Raw genomic sequence first — 24,171 nt, 5'->3', positions numbered from 1 at the left:
GATGACAAAAGAAGTCTGTGACACAGTTCACGTATGAGTAAACAAGCTCGCTGTGTGTTTCTGTTGACAATAAGCAGTTCTGAGTTTGACCAGTGAGGTCATCGTTGTACCTCGGAAAGGATAATACACACAGTGAATAATGTTTCTATTGTCTTATGTTATGTTGCTTTAAGCACTTGAGACTGGATTATACTAGGTTTTAGTTATACCAGCAGCTTCTGTGTGTGCCAGTGTCCAAATGTAATTTTTAAATTTAGATCTGAACGGATAAATTTAGATCAAAATACCTCATGAAAATATCTCATGAAAAGACTTAAGAGAATTGTTGTGTGCTTTTGCTTTGGAGTCTGGCTTTGAGAGTTGACATGTTTGGTCTGAAAATCAAGACTAGAGTTTTGACACTTTGTCATTTGGTCCCTTGAGTTCCAGTGAATATTTTTGAGGAGACTGTTGACATACAGTATAGGCCAAAAACATCACACCATTATTTTGGAAATATTAGTTTTCTCTGTTTTATGTTTTTGTTTTGTTTTAGAGTTATTGTTATAAGAAAGTCAATAAAAGAAATAAGTATATACAATATACAATCTCATTTGTATCCATATACATCCATCCAGGGGCACTTATTATATACATATTTAATATTTCCATCCATCCATCCAAAGTCTAAAATGCAATTAAAGTCACTTCAGATAGCATCTGCAAATACATACATTTAAATCTTACTTATACTAATGTGTATACTCTAAAAAATGCTGGGTTGTTTCAACTCAATAATGGGTCAAATATGATCAAACCCAGCCGTTGGGTTAAATTTTTTAATTACATTTTTAACCCAACGTTTGGGGTTGTCCATATTTGACCCAAAATTGGGTTGAAACAACCCAGCACTTATACACTTCTACAAGATTCTTAAATAGTAACCGTATTTTTTATATATAGAATTAAGTTATTGAATGTTTTGATTTATAATTTGTTTGTTTTTCCAGGCATATTTGTTTCAGGTTTATGTAGACCTACACCCCTGACCTTTTTTCAGGATTTTAATTATCATCATCAATATCTGTCTAGATTCAAAATGCATATCGCAACTGAGATAAATAGGCTACCTATTATATAAGGACCAGACAAACTTAACTCCCCTCCCATAAAGTGTTTATTTTCTGTAATAAATTATGTTTATGTTTAACATTTCTAATTCTTTCTTTTTTTATATAGTATAGGCTAACACAAAGCAAAGCTTCCCTTTAGTGACATCAGAAGTCGTTAGCTACCCTTGACAGTAATGGTTTAGTAGTGTGTTATCATGGAACTCTCTGAGGGAACAGTTAAATCAATGTTTGCCCGCTGGGCGCGACCATTTGATAAACGGGGAACGGTGCTTAATTAAGAAGCGCAAAAAGGAAGGATTGAATGAAGATAACAGAATAAAAAATTAAATAAAAATAAATAAATTGTAAGCCTTTAGTTTATATTATATACGTATTTAATATTACAACGCGGGACTTATACACAAGCTGCGCAACAGCACATCACACCCCTTTTCCGTAGTTGGTACAATCGTGAAGTAGGTTGGCTTGGGTTGAAAGTCGCTCGGAGCAAAAATGTTTCCCAGGGTCTGCTTTCGCGTACTCAGGCGCTGATCGCTCCACCAGTAACGATTTCGCAAGGATCTCATGCTCAAAGCCATGCTGAATCCAAGAGGCTGACGACGACGACAAATCTGAAATAATCGCCTTTTTTTTTCCAGCGCCGAAGTACTTTTTTGAACGCAGAGAAATCAGGATGCCCGTGAAAGGTGGAGGAAGAGTTGCTTTTCCGAATAAAAGCGAGACTGTTGTAAGTAGCCTATCGCTGCTGGAGGAATGTCATGTATAGTTTTTCAGAAATAGTTTTATGTTTAGGCTACTTGGGGAAAAAACACAAGTGTTTACTCAGTTTTGATCTGAGATAGTGTATTTTAATTTTGTTTTTTATAATAAGGTAGTTTTACGGAGATTGGTTTCAGCCAATGGCATGCTGTACTGTGAGCTTCACCTGTTGAGTTTTCCTCAGGGTGGACGCTACAGTATCAGCACGCTCTTGTCAACTTTATCCAAAAGAATGTCCTTTTACAGCCGTTTATATGTCCTTCTAATTGTCAGGACTTATATTTAGCTGTTTGGTTGTCGTTTACATACGCCCACGTCTAAATAACAAAACAGGGAATTGTTGTGCTTTCGTTTTGGGATTCGAGCTTCGGAAGTGTTGACGTGTTTGGCCTGAAAAGTCAAGACTGAAGTTTGACACTTTGTCGTTTGGTCTCTTGTGAGCACTTCGGATAGATTGTCGACATAAGCATAACAACATTACACACAGAGTTATCTTAGTCACATTTATCGCCCAGGCAAAATAATAATAATATCCATTTGATTTAAGTTTTTTTTTTAATGTTTACATTTACAAACTAATTTATTTCAGACATTTGCATCAACAAGTTTTTAATATCTAACTTTGTCATTCCATCAAGTCTGTCCAAACTTTTGACGGGCAGTGAGTGAACTGTCCAGTAACTCACTCTTTGCATCAGCTCTAGTATTTAGCATTTCATATCAGATCAACTACTATTACATCAGAATATAACTTAATTAAACTGTTAGTGATGCAGAAACTATTCCTGGAGCTGCTGGGACCAGGTCACCTTGACTCGATTTGAGTGAAACTATGGCTCTGTCTCATTACCTACAGTGAGCTGCCTGCATAGAATACATTTTGGGGCATCCTAGGCAAGTCCTGAATCAGCCAAGGTGATGATGTGCAAAAATGCAGTCTGGGGGTAGGCAGGGGCAGCTCACTATACTTTACAACTCAACCTATGTTGCCTCTTGTTGCCTCATCCGAACGGACTGGTGATGTTGTCGCCTCAGTGTGGAGGTGTTGCGTTCACCCCGCCGTGGCCTCCTCGCTTGGCTCTGTGTTTTCTGTCTGGTTTGGCCCAGCGGGAGGGCAGCTTGGGCTGCAGATTATCAGACCTCATTATTCAGGAGTGAAGAGGCCTGATTCTGATGTTAGGATGAGAAGAGCTGTTATAATCACACCCAGACTTATGGCTTCTCAAGAGCCAATCTTCTTATACTCACACTCACAGAACTGATTTAAAGTCTTCACTACTTCTGTGAGCAACATTCAGTGCATTCAAGTTCACTTAATTAAACTTTAGAGGCTCATTTGTTTGACGGATCTGTACAGATGCAATATTAATATTCTTTTCCATGCAAGCTATTCTAAAAATGAATATTCTGTCATTATTCACTAACCCTCATGTTGCTCCAAATGTGTATTTTTTTCAGTGGAATATAAAAGACAGAATGACAATTTCTTTTAGTTTTTCCCCTCCGTTTGGCCTAAAACAATGTGTTTGTAGTCATCCACTTTGAAGTGTTAACTACAAACAAGGAGTTTTTCAGATTTTCCGGCGGGGTGTTCTTCAGACATTTACTCTTTGATTTTTTGCACCAGAGAACAATACAAGTCGACACCTTGAATACAATACAATACAATACAAGTCGACATTTGAAGGAAATACTTCAAGTTTGCTAAGAAGTATTTCCTACTAAAGCAAGGTGGTATTTGGTCAAGTGTATCCATAGCAGACTGGGAGTGGCCTTGGATGGCAACATTCCCAGTGCATTATGGGTGTTTTCCTACCTATCTGTCAAAAGGGAAGTAGTTTTCTCTAGTCAGGTAGCACTGATTTACTTTTTTTTTTTTTTTTTTTTGCCTTTCTACTGTGTATAAGCAGCCAAGTTTTATTGAAAGCCCATTTTGCCAGCTGTAAAATACCCCTTTAAATTTCTGCCTGTTTGTCACTAAATCATGACTTCTAAATACTTAGAATATAGTGTATGACTAATATAAACCACTTTCATCATTTTCTGATGGTGCTTTTGGTCTGTTTTTGGAGCTAAACAGCCATGGTCACTATGAACACTGTCATTCCTGACAAAAAGAGAAAGTCATACAGGTTTGGAATAACATGAGGTTGAGTAAATGATAACTGAATCTCCGCTGTTGGGTGAACTAACAGTTTAGATAATGGTTTTTACTATTAGAATTCCCTATTGTATTGTTTTTTGCATTTTACTGTCAAGTCTAATCAGACTCATCTAGTGGGTGTCCACACTATGGAGCCCCCCTGACCAAACACGTGGATTGCCATATTCGAATCCGGCCTAATCCACGGGAAGGCTTTTAATTCTGGCCAGTTGCCTTTAATCTCCCACGAGGTCGCTTGGCTTCGGTTTTCCGCTCCAATCATACCTTTTAATTAGGAATCTCTGTTTGTGTATTCATATTAGGACATCATTTCCTCTGATAATAGATGTGCACGTCTATGACGAGGACAAAAACAACACGGAAATCTTGTTTTTGTGCAATGTTCGGAAAGAAATCGCAGAGGTTTTGAGGCTATGTTGCGTCTCGGCACACCATTACTTGTCTTATCACAGCTGGTTTATTGCAAACGCTTTGTGCCAGGCACAAGGGCGCTCGGTTTACATTCCTCCTGCACAGGCTGCGCTGCCATAGTGGTTGGACTCAACAACAATGCTTCCACCTGTCTCTCACATTCACTTTAAAGGTTTGAACTAATTAAACTGCTAGCATGTGTTAATAATCTGTTTTGACACCCAAATTGCCATCTTACTTTAAAGTCTGATTGGAGTGTATGGCAAACAGCAATTGTATCAAAGAGATGTAATTTGCTTCTGCATTAAGATAAACTTGAATTCTGTAAGAACCTTTGTTTGGTTTATGCAGATCCAAGCTAGAGACACAACTGAGTTTTTTTTTTTTTTTTTTAAGCCTAAAATGGGTTGTTTTTTTTTCTCTGTAGTTTGTGGCTGGAAAATGTCTCTTGGATGAGTTTGAACCCCTGTGCTGGATATTTTGGGCCTTTGCTCCACCTCGCCAGGGTGCACATCCTGTATACATGCACATCAGTTCATGCAAGCTGTGAGATCGGTAGGACACACAAATGTCAAGATCTTGTACAGTACAAGATCATGTACTGTATTGTGGTTTCCTGTATTCTCATCAAAATTTAGTTTAATTGAAAAATACCTACTTGTTTTGTTTCAGATTGGCTTGTTAGACGAAATCTTCAGACTTTCCAGAAGTTGTTATTTCCTCCCTGGCCTTAAGGAATAAGATTGAGCTTATCTGGGAATGTACAGGATGAGGGCAGTTTACAGTTTGCTTCCTCTGGTGCAATGCTTTCCTTTTTGAACAGTACCACACCCTAAAGATTGCTGACCCTGTGCACAGAGAAAACTCATTAGATCCCTAAGGCTCTCCAGACGTTGGCCTAATCGCCAGTTGATGACAGAGATTTCTGGGAAGTGCATCTATGTCCTGCTCTATCATATTTGACATGAGTCATGTGTTGTGGATGCAATGAACATTTTGTAATTCCAGGTCATGCTGCCTTTAATTTAAGTTTCATAACCTTGTGCTTGAAAGTTTTCCCTCCCCTTAAGGTTTTCTGTGGTGGTGTGGAGAAGGAGATGAGGACCCAATTGCGAGATGAAATGAAATGGTCACTTTAATCAGGTATATAACAGAAAGGTAGCCGCTCTGGCAGGCACAGTAAAATATAACATAAACAGTCTTTGAGGAAATAAAGTCTGCTCCTCAGATCTCCTGGCAAACTAGCGGGAGGAGCGTGGGTATTTGACGTTCACAGCCCACCGTCCTCGTCAGCGCCTCAGAGTCGAGATGATTCAGCCGAACCCGATCTCGTAAACGAAGCTGTACACAGTGCAGAGCAAACGTAACAGGTTACCAACGTAGATGAAATCACAGGTGGTAGAACACATACAACTGGACACGACACGACAGGACAAGGACACGAGAGGTGCGTGTAAACTCGGGGTATAAACATCAAGAATCTGACGAAGAGCAGGGAGAAAAGGGGACCTAGATGTAGCAAAGATGATTATCGATATAGAGAACAGGTGAGCCCTAATCAAAGTCGATGAGAGGAGATAATGTGGTTCAGCTGATGAGGTGGAACTAATGTGAGTGTAACATAAAGACCAGTAGAGGGAGGTAGAGGAACAGAAAGAGCCCAGAACCATGACAGTGCCCCTCCCTCAAGGAGCGCCGCTTGGCGCTTCCAAGAGGGAACCCCGGTGAGTGCGGAGGAAATCATCAATGAGAGAGCGGTCCAGAATGTCCCGTGAAGGTACCCAACTTCTCTCCTCGGGACCAAAACCCTCCCAGTCAACGAGAAACTGGTGACCCCGACCTCGGCGACGCATATCAAGAAGTTTACGCACGGTGTAGGTAGACGCGCCCTCAACGCGTAACGGAGGAGACTGAGGCGCGCGAGAGGGCGCACGAATTACCGGCTTAATGCACGAGACATGAAAAACGGGGTGAACGCGGCGGAGACCGGGAGGAAGCTTAAGCCTAACTGCGACAGGATTAATGATCTTCGAAATCTGAAACGGCCCGATGAAACGGGGAGCCAGTTTGCGTGAAGTAGACGGGAGAGGTAAATCTCGGGTGGAAAGCCACACTCTCTGACCACAAAGGTATCTCGGGCTCTTTCTACGACGCCTATTGGCAACCTTACGGGCTCGGGTCTTAGTACGGCACAGCGCGGATCTCACGTTCTTCCAGGTACGCTTACAACGGCGAATGAATGCATTAACAGACGGGACGTTGGACTCGACCTCCTGAGAAGCGAACAGAGGAGGCTGGTAACCCAGGCAACAGAAAAACGGAGACAGACTGGTGGCAGAAGTAGGTAATGAATTATGGGCATACTCGGCCCAGGGAAGCTGTTCTGCCCAAGTGGAAGGATTTCGAAACGCTAAACTGCGCAGAAGGCGACCCACGATCTGATTAGCGCGTTCGGCCTGGCCGTTAGTCTGGGGATGAAAACCAGAGGACAGACTGACGGACGCACCAACCAGACGGCAGAACTCCTTCCAAAACTGGGACGCGAATTGAGGACCCCTATCCGAGACGACGTCAGTGGGAAGACCGTGTATCTTAAATACATGCGCGACAAGAACCTGCGCCATCTCTTTGGCCGAGGGTAGCTTAGCGAGAGGAATAAAATGCGCGGCCTTCGAAAACCGGTCTACGACCGTGAGAATGACTGTATTACCAGCTGATGGAGGTAAACCAGTAATAAAGTCAAGGCCAATGTGAGACCAAGGACGGGACGGAGTGGGTAACGGTCTTAAGTAACCTGCTGGCGGCGCGCTACTGGACTTGGTTTGTGCGCAAACTGCGCAAGAGGCAATGAAGCGTCGCGCGTCACGGTCGAGAGTTGGCCACCAGAAACGCTGACGTATAGTGGATAGCGTGCCCCTAACGCCGGGATGAGCAGTCAATTTAGAAGTGTGAGCCCACTGGAGTACGGCTAAACGGGCGACTGTCGGGACAAAAAGTAGGTTCCTAGGAACATTTCGTGGTGCGACGGAGTGAGACAAGGCGCGCTTGACCACTCTCTCTATTCCCCAGACAACCGAACCGACGACTCGGGAAGGAGAGATGATCTCCTTCGAGGCGGAGGAAGTGTCTGGAGAATCAAAGAGACGGGAAAGCGCATCGGGTTTCACATTCTTAGAGCCTGGACGAAACGAAATGGCGAAGTCAAAACGCGTAAAGAATAACGCCCAACGTGCCTGCCGAGCGTTAAGCCTCTTTGCGGAACGGATGTATTCAAGGTTACGATGATCTGTCCAAACCACGAATGGCACGGTAGAGCCCTCTAACCACTGGCGCCATTCTTCCAGAGCTAAACGAATGGCCAACAGCTCGCGATTACCAACATCATAGTTGCGTTCTGCAGGCGAAAGCCGGTGAGAAAAAAAAGCGCACGGATGCACTTTATTGTCAGAGGATGAGCGCTGGGAGAGAACAGCCCCAACGCCCACCTCTGATGCGTCGACCTCAACGATGAACTGCCTAGTACTATCCGGAGTCATGAGAATAGGCGCTGAGGTAAAGAGAGACTTTAGATGGTCAAAAGCTCTTTGTGCAGATTCTGACCACCTAAAACTTGACTTGATCGAGGTTAGTGCAGTAAGAGGAGCTGCCACCTGACTGAAGTTGCGTATAAAGCGCCGATAGAAATTTGCAAAGCCCAGAAAACGCTGAAGCGCGACGCGAGAGTCAGGAACGGGCCAGTCTGTCACAGCCTGTACCTTTGAAACGTCCATACTCACTCCCTCGGATGAGATAACCGATCCGAGGAAGGAGACGGAGGATGCATGGAAAGTGCACTTCTCTGCTTTAACAAATAGGCGGTTCTCGAGGAGGCGTTGCAAAACCCGGCGCACCTGTTGTACGTGGACCTGGAGAGACGGAGAAAAAATCAAAATGTCATCCAGATATACGAAGACAAAAATATTGAGCATGTCTCTTAAAACGTCATTAATTAGAGCCTGGAAGACTGCCGGGGCGTTGACGAGGCCGAAAGGAAGAACCCGATATTCAAAGTGCCCTAGGGGCGTGTTAAAGGCAGTCTTCCATTCATCTCCGTCCCTGATACGGACAAGATGATACGCGTTACGCAGATCCAATTTAGTAAAGAACTTTGCTCCCTGCAGCAAGTCAAAGGCCGATGACATAAGTGGCAATGGATACCGATTCTTAACAGTTATGTCATTGAGCCCACGATAATCGATACAGGGTCGCAAAGATCCGTCTTTCTTCTTTACAAAGAAAAAACCTGCACCCGCTGGAGAGGAAGAGGATACAATGGTACCCGCTCTAAGAGACTCTGACAAATACTTCTCTAACGCCTCGCGCTCAGGGGCGGACAACGCGAAAAGCCTACCGCGAGGGGGCGTGGTCCCCGGAAGCAAATCGATTGCGCAATCATACGGACGGTGAGGCGGGAGAGAAGTGGCCCGGGACCGACTGAAAACCGCCCTCAGATCGTAATATTCCTCCGGCACGCCGGTTAGGTCGCCCGGCTCTTCCTGTAACACAGAGACAGTAGAAACAGGGGGATTAGCAGACATTAAACACTCAACATGACATGACAAGTTCCAAGAGAGGATAGAATTGGTAGACCAGTTAATATGGGGGTTGTGCTTGGCTAGCCAAGGATGTCCTAAAACTATAGGAGCAAAAGGAGAGTGAAAAATCAAAAAAGAAAGAGTCTCTTGGTGATTGCCAGAAACAGTGAGAGATAAAGGTATAGTTTGGAGATGAACCCTAGGTAGGGAGCTACCGTCAAGGGCGAAAAGGGGAGTGACCTCCTTGCGACCCCTCAAGGGGATGCCTCGCTTGCGGGCCCACGTCTCATCTATAAAGTTCTCTTCAGCCCCTGAGTCGATCAAGGCACTACACGAAACTGAAGAGCTGGACCACTTTAAGACCACTGGGATCAAGGTGCATGACTTGGACGGAGAGATGGAAGTAGCGCTCACCAGTAATCCCTCCACTACTGGCGAGCGCTGGCTTTTACTGGGCAAGCTGACACGAAGTGGTTGGCAGCGCCACAGTACATGCAGAGGCGATTAATAACGCGACGTTCTCTCTCCTTAGAGGTGATCCGCAGTCCACCGAGCTGCATGGGCTCCGGTTCGAACCCGGCAGAGGGAAAAGAAGAGGCAGGTGCAGCGGACGGCTGTGACGAATCAGCGATCCTCGACCGATGACGAAGATCGAACCTCTTCTCGATCCGGATTGCCAGCTCAATTAGAGGGTCAAGACGAGTAGGCAGCTCACGGGCGATTACCTCGTCCTTGACGTTTGCAGACAGTCCCTCCAGAAAGCGCGCAACGAGCGCCGGTTCGTTCCAGCCACATGTGGTTGAAAGGGTGCGGAACTCCACCGAGTAGTCTGCGACTGTGCGTCTTCCTTGACGCAGAGTAGAGAGAATCCGAGATGCCTCCTCGCCGTGAGCAGAACGATCGAACACTCGAATCATCTCTTCTTTAAAGGAGTTGAACCGGGAAGTATACTCAACTTCAGCCGCCCATGCGGCTGTTCCCCATTCACGAGCGCGCCCAGTGAGGAGCGAGATGACGAAGGCGACTCGAGCGCGTTCTCGGGCGTAAGTGACTGGTTGCAGTGAAAATACCAGCTCGCACTGTGTGAGGAACGCCCGACACTGAGTCGGTTCTCCAGCGTAGCAGGGAGGATTATTGACTCGAGGTTCCGGACGCTCCGTCTCTCTGGCGGTAGTTGGAGAAACTCTCTGGAGATGATGTACCTGAGTCGAAAGATCCGAGAGCTGGGCCGCCAGGGACTCGACCGCGTGACAGGCAGCGGCAAGCTCCGTGTCGTGCCTCCCGAGCATAGCTCCCTGTATCTCGACAGCAGAGCGAATAGGATGTTCATCCGCTGGGTCCATTTCTGGTCAGATTCTTCTGTGGTGGTGTGGAGAAGGAGATGAGGACCCAATTGCGAGATGAAATGAAATGGTCACTTTAATCAGGTATATAACAGAAAGGTAGCCGCTCTGGCAGGCACAGTAAAATATAACATAAACAGTCTTTGAGGAAATAAAGTCTGCTCCTCAGATCTCCTGGCAAACTAGCGGGAGGAGCGTGGGTATTTGACGTTCACAGCCCACCGTCCTCGTCAGCGCCTCAGAGTCGAGATGATTCAGCCGAACCCGATCTCGTAAACGAAGCTGTACACAGTGCAGAGCAAACGTAACAGGTTACCAACGTAGATGAAATCACAGGTGGTAGAACACATACAACTGGACACGACACGACAGGACAAGGACACGAGAGGTGCGTGTAAACTCGGGGTATAAACATCAAGAATCTGACGAAGAGCAGGGAGAAAAGGGGACCTAGATGTAGCAAAGATGATTATCGATATAGAGAACAGGTGAGCCCTAATCAAAGTCGATGAGAGGAGATAATGTGGTTCAGCTGATGAGGTGGAACTAATGTGAGTGTAACAAAAAGACCAGTAGAGGGAGGTAGAGGAACAGAAAGAGCCCAGAACCATGACAGTTTTCATCAGTTTGGGGTGTTATTTTAATTTATGGTTTAATTGAATTTACGACAATGTTGATTTGAAGCAGATATGCATCAGTTTGTTTCAGCTTTCTGCAATTACTTAGTTATAAAAAGATGCTTCTTTTAGCTGGAGGGCAGATTTGTTGTTTAGAACACTTATTTTGATTTCCCCTGAGAATATGTTTCATTAGCGGATGCTCGTGGAGATTACTTAACCGAGGGATGCCGGCGTGTAGCCTAGTTGTTTTTGAACACAATGTTATAGCCGGGTGGGCGATATGATCAAAATCTTGTATCACGATATGAGTTATTTTATTTCACAATAACGAAATATCACAATATAGTTATTTTTGCTTTAAATAAGGTTTTTGTGATGGATCTCTATGAGCAGGTGGCTGAGAAACAAGTCCGAAGGGACCTTCTGCAAAGTGCAATATAACCCAAAAAACATGACTACAAAAATAGCCATTAACTTCAATGTTACAAACTGTAGTGCCACCCAAGTCAGTTTACACATCAATGGTGTCCCACTGGTCATACTACACGGCTTATGCACATTTAATAGTATGAAAAATATTAGATAATATATTTATTAATTAATATTAGATAAAACTAGTACAGTGTGTTACAATGAAGCTATTGAATATGTTTAATAATTTTAGGATTTGCACTTTACAGACGGTCCCTTATTCGGACTTGTCTCTCAATCGGCTGGTTATAGACACATTTATATTATAAAGCTTGGTTTGAGGAAAATTGGGTTGTTGCTTGTGTCTAGGTTACTGTGATTGTAAATTGGTGTCTGTCCGAGCTCACAAGTTTTGCGTGGGAACGCAAATATTTTTGCGAGGGAACGAAAAGGTTTTGCAAGGGAACGCAAAGTTTCTCGGGGGAACGCAAAAGTTTTGAAAAAAAAATTCTCCCATTTTACATTTTTTCCACCACCACGTCCCTTTAGGGGCTCATTAATATCGCACAGCCCTAAAAGAACATATCTCCCTTTGCATTGAACTTTGAGCGTCGTAACTTTGCAGATGTTGTTTATGCTCAAACAGCAACATTACATAGGGGAGAGCGGGGGCGAAAGTACCATTTTTCAGAAAAACATAATTTTAAAAGATGATGGTTTAGACAGAGATATATTTTTGCTGTGCTCAGTCACTCACAAGTATGATCTATCAATACCAGGTGGTATTTTGTAAAAATGTAGAATGACTTCAGTATAATTTCACTTTGAACTTAAGACTGCTCATGTTACTTTCGACCCCGTCAGTTGGGACGAAAGTAACACACAGGTGGGTCAAAAGTAACACAACAATATACAAGGTAGATACTCAAGTTACTCTTGTTTTTTTTTTATTAGCCTAAATATACTTGAGTATGACCTTGTTAACATGTAACATCAAACATGCAAACATATTTTGGCCTTTATCTTTGCAAAAAAAATTTAAAAAAAAATTTAAAATGTGAATTAACAGTTTCATCAAATGTTTCAAAAGTAACAAAACAGTACAAACTTGAATTGTTTAGAATATTTTTGTATTGGCAATGTCAATGCATTTTATAAAATGTTTTTTCAACATGAAAAATATGAAAATGTAATTAAATTAGCATAATATCAATTCTCAACATAACAATAGTCATATTTCCATCCAGCTGTTTTTATGCATACATTTAAAATGTGCATAAAAACATCTGGATGGAAACCCTGCAACTTCATAGGTGGAGCTGGAAAAGCTATAAGGTATGGCTAAAACCTAAATGTAACTAGGTAAATGGAAACAGATTGAGTGAAAATAAATAGTGACACAGAAATCAGCTGATTTAAATGTGACTTAAGCTTTAAACGCCCTCTCATAAACATCTGTCATATTCTGTTGGTATAATATGACATAAACATGTTTTAATGAATGCTGCAACACACAAAGTCACCACATTAGCAGAGGGACAAAAGAAACACTTGTTTTCACTGTAGCGGGACAAAAGTAACAAGTGTTACTTTCGTCCCGACAGGAACTCCTGACATTTAAACCCAATTTACTTTTATACTGAAAAACTCTGACAAGGCAAACTTCAGGATGTGTTACAGCACTAAATAACCTGTAGATTGATCATTACTGTGTGACACATGAAACGAAAAACAAAACTTGTAATTAGAAAAAAAGTACCGCTTCAGTATTTACTTATCGTACTCGAAAACAGCTTTCCGGACCTAACCGCGGGAAACGATGACGAAATCACGTGATATTCGGCAGCTCCGTCAAGGGTTGCGTACTGAACGTGCTGTCATAGCTTGAAATGCTAATATAGTGAGGGCTCTGAGAAAATCGCTTTGTTACTTTCGTCCCGCGTTACTTTCGCCCCGGTTCTCCCCTACTAACTAAAGTTAAAAAAGTGAAATCATAATCAACCACCCCTTTAAGACGTAAATTACTATGTTAAAGAGGCTATTCGCAAGGACGGGCGTTATGACACATAAGTAAGTGTATTTAACCATCCAATTATAGGTGGCAAAAATAACTCACACGCTTTGAGCAGCATTCTTTGTACCTCGCTTAATACATCTGAGAGGTTTTGACAGATGCCGGATCTTCTCATTGTGATAACTGATCTCTGGCTAATTTGGTTCTTCAAAAACATTGGGGATTTTATTAAAATATCTGTATTAAGTTGTCTGAGATTATTGTGTGTTCTTGTGTTTATTGGAAAACACAGATATATGGATACTTGAAACTATGATCAGCACAGTTTCAGGCGCTACATTTACAGGCGCTACATTTTTATTTCAATGTTGTAATTAGCAATTAATTAAATTTTACAAGTAAAGCAGATTTGTTATGTGTCAGCCTTAATTTAAGCTTGACAGCACCGCAGACAGCATTTTTTACTAAGTTACTGTATCTGCATCGCCTGCGCTGCATCTAGCCACTCCCATAAAAGATAAGCTTTTGTTTCAAAGTTTTTGGCAGAATATGGAAAGTTGTGTGTGGAGTGATGAATCACAATGAAACACTAGTTGCATGGTGATGCTCCAGAGCAGTGCCTTCGAAAATCTGGTGAGAAATATAATAATAAATCCATCTCTAGCACTGTGAAGCATGGAGGAAGAGCTGTCATTGTGTGGGGAGCCTTTTTAGCTGCTGGTATTGGTGAGCAACTTCACTGTGAAGTCATTTAATGCTTTGTTTGGAGTACAGGAGAAGATTGGAGAATGGCTTGCTTCCCACAATTAAAAGGTTATTTAAAGAGGAATGATCAGGTTCTTATTTTTTTTACAACAAGACAATGCTCAAGCTCAAATGATACATACATGTTTGGAACAACTTGAGGGTGAGAAAGTAATGACAAAATAAAATTTTCACTTTTGGGTGAACTATCCCTTTAAAAGTATTTTCATCCTCAATGAAACCTACTAGATCCCCTGTAATTATCTTTGAAAAAAATGCTAATGCTTTAGGAATTACAAACATTTGCACGAATCCAATTATTGAGCAATTAGAGTGTGTCAGAGATGTGACCTCAGACAGACAAGCAGAAGAGGGGAGGACTGGAGCGAGGAGGTGGAGAACGTGGGATGATGGACGAATGAAAGAGTTGTTTACACTAGTGCACTGAGACACCGGCAGTGAAAGCCGATCATTGTTTCTTCATAAATGTTTTCTGAAACAATGAAGCACTCATGCTTGAGAGACCCTCAGAGGAAGAGGAGGAAGGGGGGTTCTGAGTACTGGAAATCTATTAAGTGTGCTTGTATGTGATCATGGAAATAATAAAAAGATGATGCAAGATCTATTTCTCCACTTGTGTGGGAAGAAACATGTACTTCCTGGTGCTCTTACACTATGTGTGTATACAGGGTGTTACTTCAAACATTTGGTGTATTTAGTCATTTAATGCCATAGGACCAAAAGCGCTACATTATTGTCATGGCTTTTTGGATGCATGTATATGAAGTACGGCTGGGATTATAAAATGATAAAAGGGATTATTGCAATATAATTTGATTAAATTATAACAAGAGTTTGACATCATAATGCTGCGCATGTGTGTTGCAGACCATCGCACTGGTGCCAAGTCCTATTTACCTAACTGATGATGAGAGCTGCCATTTCTGTTGCATATGAGAAACATTAAAGGCAAACGCACCAAAAGAAGAAACAAAACAGAGCTACTCATTTGAACTGCGCCACAGGGACCATATCAGCTCGGCTATATGATGAACAGATTTAATTTAGGCTTTTATTCACATACAAACATCGATCTGCGAACATATACAGAAGCTCAACTGAACCTACTTGACGCATGAGAACAAACCTCATTGGTTCTTGCTGAAGCTCAAACGTGCTGCATAACACGAGAATGAACCTCATTGGTTCTTGAGGTTGGTTCCTGCCAGTCCTTTTCTCTTTATTGTAAATCAAATGAGCCAGATTACTGAGGCTCTCACCTTTTGTCTTGAATGGTTCTTGTAGCCCCTGTCCCATTCTTTGAATAGTTATGCTGGTTGGATTAGGAGTGGTAACACTCTGGAGTCTGGGGCGGGTTCCTATACCTGTGAACTTCATTTGCATGTTTTGTTTAAGGTCGTCACCCAGGAGCGTTGTCTCCATTTCTAAGCACTACCTTTAAAAGCTATAAACTACAATATACACTGCCTTAGTTGATGACGACAGCTACCAACAGCTGGTGTTCTCAATAAAGAATCCTGTTGAAGATAAACTGAGTATCCTGACCTGGTCTTAAATTTTAATTTAACTATCATTTTTTGGCCATATCTCCCAGCCCTGATATGAAGGATCTTGGAGTACCATTAAAATACTATAGTACAGTACCATAATATATATAAATATGCCATGATATTATCATCTGATGTTAATTATCTATATGCATACTTTTTTTTTTCATAAGAGTGCGATTTGTTTTTTTCTCTCAACATTTTGTTTTTAGTATTTCACAATATCACAGAAAAAGTTAAATGCTTTTGAAAACTTTTTTATTAAAAAAGTTAAATATAAATCTGTTTTATCTTTTTTTTTTTTCATTTTTGAAAATCTTTGAATACTAGATATTGTGTACATAATGTGTCCTCTTTAAAGTTTGCATAGGATTTAAATAAATCCGGACTAAAGGCTTTTTCTTCTTTTGACATTCTTGCATCATAGATATATTCAACATGATCTATTATTTCAGATAGTTCCATTGTCCTTAAAAAAATGACACTACTGTTCCCTACCACACCTTCTTACCCACTGGCCAGCGGTCCGTTGACATTCGACATGCTTTGGTTTTGAGGTTTCTTTTATTTAGTCACTGCTCTCGAATTCCCAGTGTAGCACTACTCAATCATTCTCAAACATCTTGGTATCCCTCATGGAAAACAGGGAGTGCTCATTTCGTAAGCGGCAGGTTTGTGCTGTCTGCTGCTCGTAAGAGAGTCTCCTGTGTTCATCAAATTACCTTTCAGCACGTCGTCACAGAGCTCTCACCTGATTGGCTGAAACCCTGCTGTGTGGGCAGAGCCTTGTGCCCTTATGTTCCTGAGGGCAGATCTGTTTTTTTTCTGCTATGCAAAGCATTGTGGGAAGTATACAGGTGAAATCTGCTTCCTTCTTATCTTTCATCATTTGTTTGCTGTGTTTTACTGGGATTACTCGGCAAAGCAAAGGAATGTGGATAGTTGATGATCACAGATCTGTTGAACCGCTCGACCTGAGAATCGCAGTGCAGGATGGCTGTTAGGTTTCTGCATCAGGTAACCTCTGCAGGGCCTGTAATGGCTATAGGTGTGCACCTGATACCTAAGGGGCAACCACACACCGGCTGATCGGAGCTCAGGCTTGTCCTGCTGTGTTGGCTTTTTCATAGCTGGACTTTTGACCTGAAAGTAAGCATGTGCTGAGCTGCATTAGGTGCAGGCATTCAAACTGAGGGGATGGTGTGTGACTTCAGTTACTGAATCAAGTGAAGCAGAACTAGTTTATACAAATTAGATGACTAAACGCATCCGCAAGTTTATATACAGCCTTTCATTGTGAATTTTTAAGGTTTTACATCGATAACAAAATTTCTATTACATTGTATGCTTGGATTACCATGTAAATACTTTAGTGGCTGGGTTGATAATACATTTTGAATTGAGGAATTGGCTCCCTTTCAATTCATGCGTGTGAATTTAAATTAAGGGTATGTTTACACAACAACGATGGGCTAAATACAAAAAAAGCTTTTTCTTTGTACGGATGACAACGTTGTGAAAACGATCCCCGTTCACACTGATCCATGAAAACGACTAATAACACTGTATTATGCATGCCAGACAAGTAGTTGGTCATGTCACTTTGTAAAGAAAGACTGCGCACATACGCATTATTTTACTACAGAGCACTCGAGACGAACCCACATGCCTATAGACACAAATTACATAATTAAATTTTTAATAGAAGGCTATATAGACTAAACATGCTATGTGCATGACGTCACGTTTTCACCGATTTGCGTTTTTGTAGTTTACGACATTATGATAAAAGGGTGTTGTTTTCAAAAACTTGCACTTTGAGCCCCGTTTTCAAACGTTTGCATTTTCAGACCACCAAAACGCAGTTGTCGTATAAATTAACAGCCCAAACGCATACAAATTCTTCCGTTTTTAGTTGAAAATGGTGTCGTGTAAACAGCCCCTAAATTTGCCATCTATCTATCTATCTATCTATCTATCTATCTATCTATCTATCTATCTATCTATCTATCTATGTATCTATCGTCTGACGAAAAAGTTGTATATCCTTTTCTTTACTCCTTTATTTTAGTTGAATGTTTAATATAGGCCTAATTATTAGTTTCTTTTATTAATATAGCCTAATTAATTGTTCATTTAGAACTTTATTTTGCTGTGATAACGCATTGATGTTTGTGCTTAATGTTAATTTTTTGATGGTTTGTTTGGGGTTTCTTAGCTTGCTTTACTTTTAGCTGATTGTATAACAAGATTGCATGCATCTGTTTAGCAAACACAGAGAACCATAACAGTAAATATTTTATTGACCACATGATCACTTTCTCACTCAGCACAGCCTTCGTTTATTTGCGGTTTCTGTTTTTTCTTCTTCTTTTTTTCCCCTCGATATTTTGAACAGAAGCTTTAGGCATTAGTGAATGTGTTGGCACGTTGGAATGTGCTGAAAACTTTGCAAATACAAAGATAAAGTCCCGGTGCATTGTATCATGTTGCCATTAAAAACCAGTAAGTGTTCTGATTCACTTATTCACAGTAATAACACAGCCCGTGATACAATCTGATGACTGTGCTTGAGGAATTTACTTGTAACCAAACAGGATATACATGAAAACATCTGAAGAACTTCTTTTCTGTAGTCAAGGCCATTAATTAATGCTAAAGAAGAGTTTGACATGCACATGGTTGTGGAATGTAGGGTCGGGTCAAATGGGAAGTGGGTAAAATTAGTCTGTGCGGTACACATGCCTGGGAGTTTGTCTCTTTGAATAGATGTTTGGGTGTGCGTCAAGCGTGGCCTCCTAATGACCTGCATTGCACATCCTCTTTTGACTAACTCTGTCTTTATCTGCACGTCATAATTAGACAACTATTGTTTTACCATCATTGTTTACAGTTTAAGCATGACCTCTTTCTCTGTGCTGTGAGTTATTTTTGAAAAGGCTCCATGAATGATGCATCAATGTAAAACCCACCATAATAAGGTTTACTTGAGTGGCTGTTTACATTAATGAACCCTCCAATCTCACGCTGGGAAACATGCCGCTATCCTGGATTAGACGCCGCCTCATTCCAAAATCACTGTGGCAGAATAACTGGCGCCGCGCTCCGCACTTGTCCAGACATTTTCTTTTGAAAATTTGACTGAGTAGCGTCAGATTGCACAGCAGGAATGCTCTATTTAAGGCAGACGACGACACTGTGACCTTCAGATCTCCTTACAGCGTGTTCTTCAGTATCGGAATGGTTGTGATGTTTGTGGGTTTTGGATATTTGGTATGCAAGGGTGCTGTGTTTTTGTCACCAGCAGTCTTCACCGTAACCCTTAAAGCAGTCCATCGGCTTCATGCCTTCTGTCCATCTCTGTTTCTATGAAGTTCATCACTCATGTAGCCTAGAAATCTAGACGCACCCTAGCGGCAGCGAAATTGATTTTAGTCTAGCAACTCTCCGTTGGCTTTCGAGCTGGAAAAACCAAACTCTAGTCAGGCCAATCACATCGTGTATAGAGTCGGCGGGCGGGCCGTAATGGCGATAGAGTTGCGACGGTTCCCTGCTACTTGAAAAGAAAGAATGGCTGCTGCTGCTGGCAAACAGCCTTCTTTTGAATTGGCTTTGGCCGCGACTCTGGAGGACTTGGAGTTACAGTAAGCTTTTCTTTGAGAAAAGAACAAAGAAAGGAAGACTTAAAAAAGGAAGATGTGTTCGGAGTTTTTGCCGACCGGATCTTTGCCGCTCTGACTACGTCACCACCTTTGTTGCTCTGGTTGGTTGTAGCGTTATCCTATTGGGTGCAGAGGGAATTTGAAAGACCGCTGTTTATCCCGCCCCTCGGATTGAGCCATCCCAATGGTGAGTTCCCAGACCTAACATGGGATGTGGCTCTGGCTTGCCAGGCTATCACTCATGTGCTGATGCCTCTTGTTTAAAGATTTAGAATGATGTTTTTTGTTGTTTCTTTGACTATGCTCTCCGCGACCCACCAGTTGAGAAACACTGGTCTAAATAAATTGGCAGCCACATAGAACAAACTCTGCAGTTGTGAATGTCATTGTTGATCATTAGTGTAATATTGTCAAACTCTATTCCAAACAGTGATTGACACACACTGTTATGATGCACAGAAATCAGAACCCGTTGACCTCAAAAGGAACCTCAGACTGATTATTGGATGTACAAGCACATCTGTACCCTCCTCTAATGTATGACATGAGACAATTTTAAACTAAATTTCAGTTTTGGCCTTTCACATTTATACGCCCAGCCGGCAGGACACAGCATGAGGATAGCAACCAGAGATAACAAACACACTTGTGATAGGCGTTCGGCCCAGTTTCCAGTCTTCACTGTAACACTTCTGCTTAAAAGCTTTAGCCTGGATGCAGATGAGCTACATGAGGACATGACTGAAAAACAGCCAGGAAGAGTTCTGACTTACATTTTACTAGAGTCCTATGATTTCCGCAATGCGTAAAAAGTGGACCGAATCGTGGAATCACAAAAATCTTCACGACTATTTCACCGTTTTTTTGTGGAAAAAAATATTGTCATATCATACACACGGAAACCCAAAGGTCTTCATGACAACCCGTCAAAAGAAAAGTTGGTTTAACTTGTAGAAACTGTGACAGAAATATATTACTATTGTACAGGAGAATGTACTTCTCAAAGTAATAATAATAATAGGAAAAGTTTAAAAGTTCATTTTAAAAGACTAATAAAATTAATGTTTTAGGACTTCATTTGATTACCACTGTTATTGATAACAGATTTATATTAAATCATAAATCCAGAAAAATTTAAACAGATGACATATTATACTGAACAAAACACTTTTGTTTTTGCCCCAATTTTTCATGAGCTAAACTCAAAGATCTAAGGCCCCGTTTACACGATGGGAAAACGCAGATATTTCTCTGCGTTTTGGCCTGTCATTTACACGAAAACTACGTTTTTATCCCAGAAAACGATTATTTCTAAAAACTCCGGCCAAAGTGGAGATTTCTGAAAATGCCGTTTATATGTTGTCGTGTCAACTGGGATTCTGAGGATTCTGATTGGCTTGCATGGCTTTATCCTTCTCCCCACACTGCCGCCCATAGGTTTGCATAGTTATGATGGCGCTCGACGGCGTATTTATGCTGGTTGTGTGCACGATGTTATTATTGAAAACGGAGGGGGGGAAATATTCGTTTCTCTAAATACCCGGCTATATGTAAATGTGGCCTAAGACTTTTTCTACTGTATGTACACAAAAGGCCTATTTCTCACAAATATTGTTCACAAATCTGTCTAAATCTGTGTTAGTGTCTCCTTTGTCGATATAATCCATCCACCTCACAGGTGTGGCATATCAAGATGCTGATTAGACAGCATGATTATTGCACAGGTGTGCCTTAGGCTGGCCACAATAAAGGGCACTCTAAAATGTGCAGTTTTACTGTATTGGGGGGGGGTCCGAAAACCCCCCTGGTGTGACCACCATTTGCCTCACGCAGTGCAACACATCTCCTTCGCATAGAGCTGATCAGGTCGTTTATAATTTTGTTCAGTGTATTTTATAGGGCCCTAAACATTTTTTTGTGTGATTTCAATTAATTAGGCATGTTTTTGATAACATTTAATTTAACCATTAAAACTAATCCAAAAAAAAAAAAAACAGAATCCAGAAAAAATTAAACATTTTATTGAACATTTTATTTCATAGGGCCCTATTTTATCTAGTTTACATGCTCTTTTTTTTCCAATGACCGTTTCTCTCACCATTTAACATGTTTCCGGCTTCATAGTAGGCAATTATCGGGTATAGTGGAGTTGCTATTCTGAGATGCTAAGTGTGTGTGTGTGTGTGTGTGTGTGTGTGTGTGTGTATAACGTTTCAACATCCAATGCCAGAATCCTGTTCATGGTATCGTTTACTTCGCATAGCAAGAGTGGACTCGGCTAAGTGAGGTGTCATCCCTTCGGTAATGACACGAAAGCTGGGATGGCATCGGTAGCTGTTGTATTATTAGAGGAAGGAGTGGCGCTAGAAGAATTTGTCTCGTCTCCTGTAGCCGTTTGGACGTGTTTTTATGACTGACACCCCTCAACTTCAGCCCTTCCTGCTGCTTGAAGAAATTCAGTGTGTTATGCAGATGAGCCTGGTCCATCCACACATCCAAATAAAGCTTTGGATTAAATGTGCCAGCCGTCTCCTGCCCTACTACAGAACACCGGATCCCCGTCTGAGATGCACGCCGACCCTCTTTACGATCATCAGTTAGATGAAGTGAAGCCTCATAACCGGATGGTAAAAGTCGGGCATGGTTTAGCTCTACTCACTAGTTTAGTGATGGAGGAAAATGTGTCGGCTGCTCAGTGAAGCGGCTCGATTTGTCTCTTTGAAGATGAAACATCGCTTTAAACGAGTCGGAACAGAACAGGGTCATCTGATTTAGGACGCGGGAAGTGGATGTGGACTTGGGTAATGTGCTTGTTTTTCTGTGCTTTGATCTTGATGTATTGTCTAATAGAAGTGTCACTGTGGATCTGGACTTTCTGAAGTGTCTCTTAAGAACATGCCAAAGTATTAGGCCTGTTTTTCTATCATTTTTTTAAAGCTTTACTCTGATGATGTTAGTAAAAATGCTGACACTATTCCATACTTTCTGCCTTTTGCGCTTGAGCAGAACAGAACTGTTGAATATTTTAGAGTGGTTAGAGACAACTTTTAATAAGACATGAACATGGCGGAGAGGCGCATAGATTTAATGTGTTCGTTTCTGAGAACAGTGCTGATTCACCTTATGTCAACTGATCTAACCCTTAATCGTCTTTTGAGATGCATGTTGAGTTTAGTACAGTGCTCACTTTGCAATATAATTAATGTGCTTATTTTTTTACCACTTTTTTTAAGGCTTTTGGCATTTTATAAACAGTAAAAGTGAAGAAATAAAGGAGTCAGTAAAAAAAAATCAGTAAAAACAGTAATATTACAGTAGAATATTATTTAAATTTAAAATAAGAGTTTTCTATTTCAGTATATTTTAAAATGTTATTTATTCCTGTGATCAAAGCTGAATTTTCAGCATCATTACTCAAGTCTTCAGTGTCACATGATCCTTCAGAAATCATTCTAATATGATTTGCTGCTCAGGAATTTTTTTTTTTTTTTTGTGTGAAAAACTGTGATATTTTTTTCAGGATTCTTTAATAGAATTGAAAGTTCAAAATAACAGCATTTATTTGAATATAGACATCTTTTGTTACATTATGTCTTTATTAAATAGCCTACCGGTATATATTAAAATAATCTTACCGATTCCAAACTTTTGAACGGTAGTGTATGACTTTATACTAGCTGTTCTTTTCCTCTAGATTAATGCTGTTACATTTATCACACTGTGCCATAACTGTTTTAAGCATTAATTGTAAAGTCATTCATTATGGGCTGTTAGGTTCTAAAATAGGAATTGTCTTTTATTTAAGGAAACATGTGCAGGAAGGGGGGAATGTTTTATTACTGGAGGAACCATATGGAAAGTGACAGTGAATTTCAAGGAGACTCTTAATCATGTGCTAATAGTCCGCTCACAGCTCTAGCCGAAGCGCTCTGAATTCACTGAGGAACGCAGGTTATTTCTCTGAGCTTGTTAGAAGTCATGGTACATGCAGAGAGGTGTGCGACTGTGCGTGTGTGTCGAAATTGCATTTACCGCTATGTTAAATTGCACTGTAGAAATTGGAAGGGCATTTGTGACCATTTACATCACACAATGATTATCTGCATTTAAAGGTGTGTTTTTTTTCCCATAATATCACTGAAATTGCTGTCCTAAAGGAATAGTTCACCCATAAATAAACATAGACTTCACATCAGTTTGTTTTGCAATTTCGCTTGAGGTATATTGGGGTCTTTGGACTCTATAGGCATGTCAATCCTTTTGCTCATTTAGGCTTGCTGACATGTCAGAGTTTAGCAGAGATGGTGTGTGGTTGAAGGATGGGAAGAAGGAAGTTTGGGAAGGAAGAAAATTTCTTACAACACATTCAGTTTTGTGTCTTTGATACTTTTAAATATATTCATAGATTTATAGTAAGATTTTATATTAGCATATTTGTATGCTTCTTTTTAATACTATAGACACCAGATTAAATTGATTCGAGACACTTGGGTTTCTTTCTTTGAATTACGGGGGGTTGCGGAAATTCTTCCGCACTCCCTACCGTATATAACAGTGAAAACACACCTTCTAAAAGAGTACTGAATTTCCGGATCAAAACACAGGTGAAAAGAAACGGAAACAAGCGATACCTTATGCAAGCATCTATGCATATGTAAAATAAAGTGATCATCAATATTAAACCGCATATAAATCAAAACTACCTAATGTTACTGAATGAAATGTCGACCCAGGACGAGCTTTAGGACTGTGAAGCTTTGGGGGTGTTGATGGACTCGATCTACTCCGT

At 41.1% G+C, this 24,171-nt stretch overlaps 1 protein-coding gene across 5 annotated transcripts in view; it reads left to right on the top strand.

The window, feature by feature from the left end:
- The window catches only part of tjp2b (tight junction protein 2b (zona occludens 2)), a 93,529-nt gene that overhangs the window by 20,959 nt on the left and 48,399 nt on the right, over positions 1-24,171 (top strand). Inside the window, exon 1 of one of the 5 annotated variants that reach the window (XM_079637172.1) lies at positions 1,565-1,839. The exons of 2 other annotated variants lie outside the window; for them this stretch is intronic. In XM_079637172.1, coding sequence (XP_079493298.1) covers positions 1,786-1,839 — 54 coding nt within the window. In that variant the 5' untranslated portion in view covers positions 1,565-1,785. Of the gene's footprint in view, positions 1-1,564; positions 1,840-16,647; positions 16,738-22,088; positions 22,184-24,171 lie in introns of those variants that run through there. 2 more of the 5 variants (XM_079637173.1, XM_079637174.1) reach the window with 2 other exon arrangements.

This window comes from Phoxinus phoxinus (assembly GCF_949152265.1).
Source record: "Phoxinus phoxinus genome assembly, chromosome: 15".
NCBI lineage: Eukaryota > Metazoa > Chordata > Actinopteri > Cypriniformes > Leuciscidae > Phoxinus > Phoxinus phoxinus.
The sequence above is the reverse complement of the archived record's forward strand: the minus strand, read 5'-3'. Positions and strand labels throughout refer to the sequence as shown.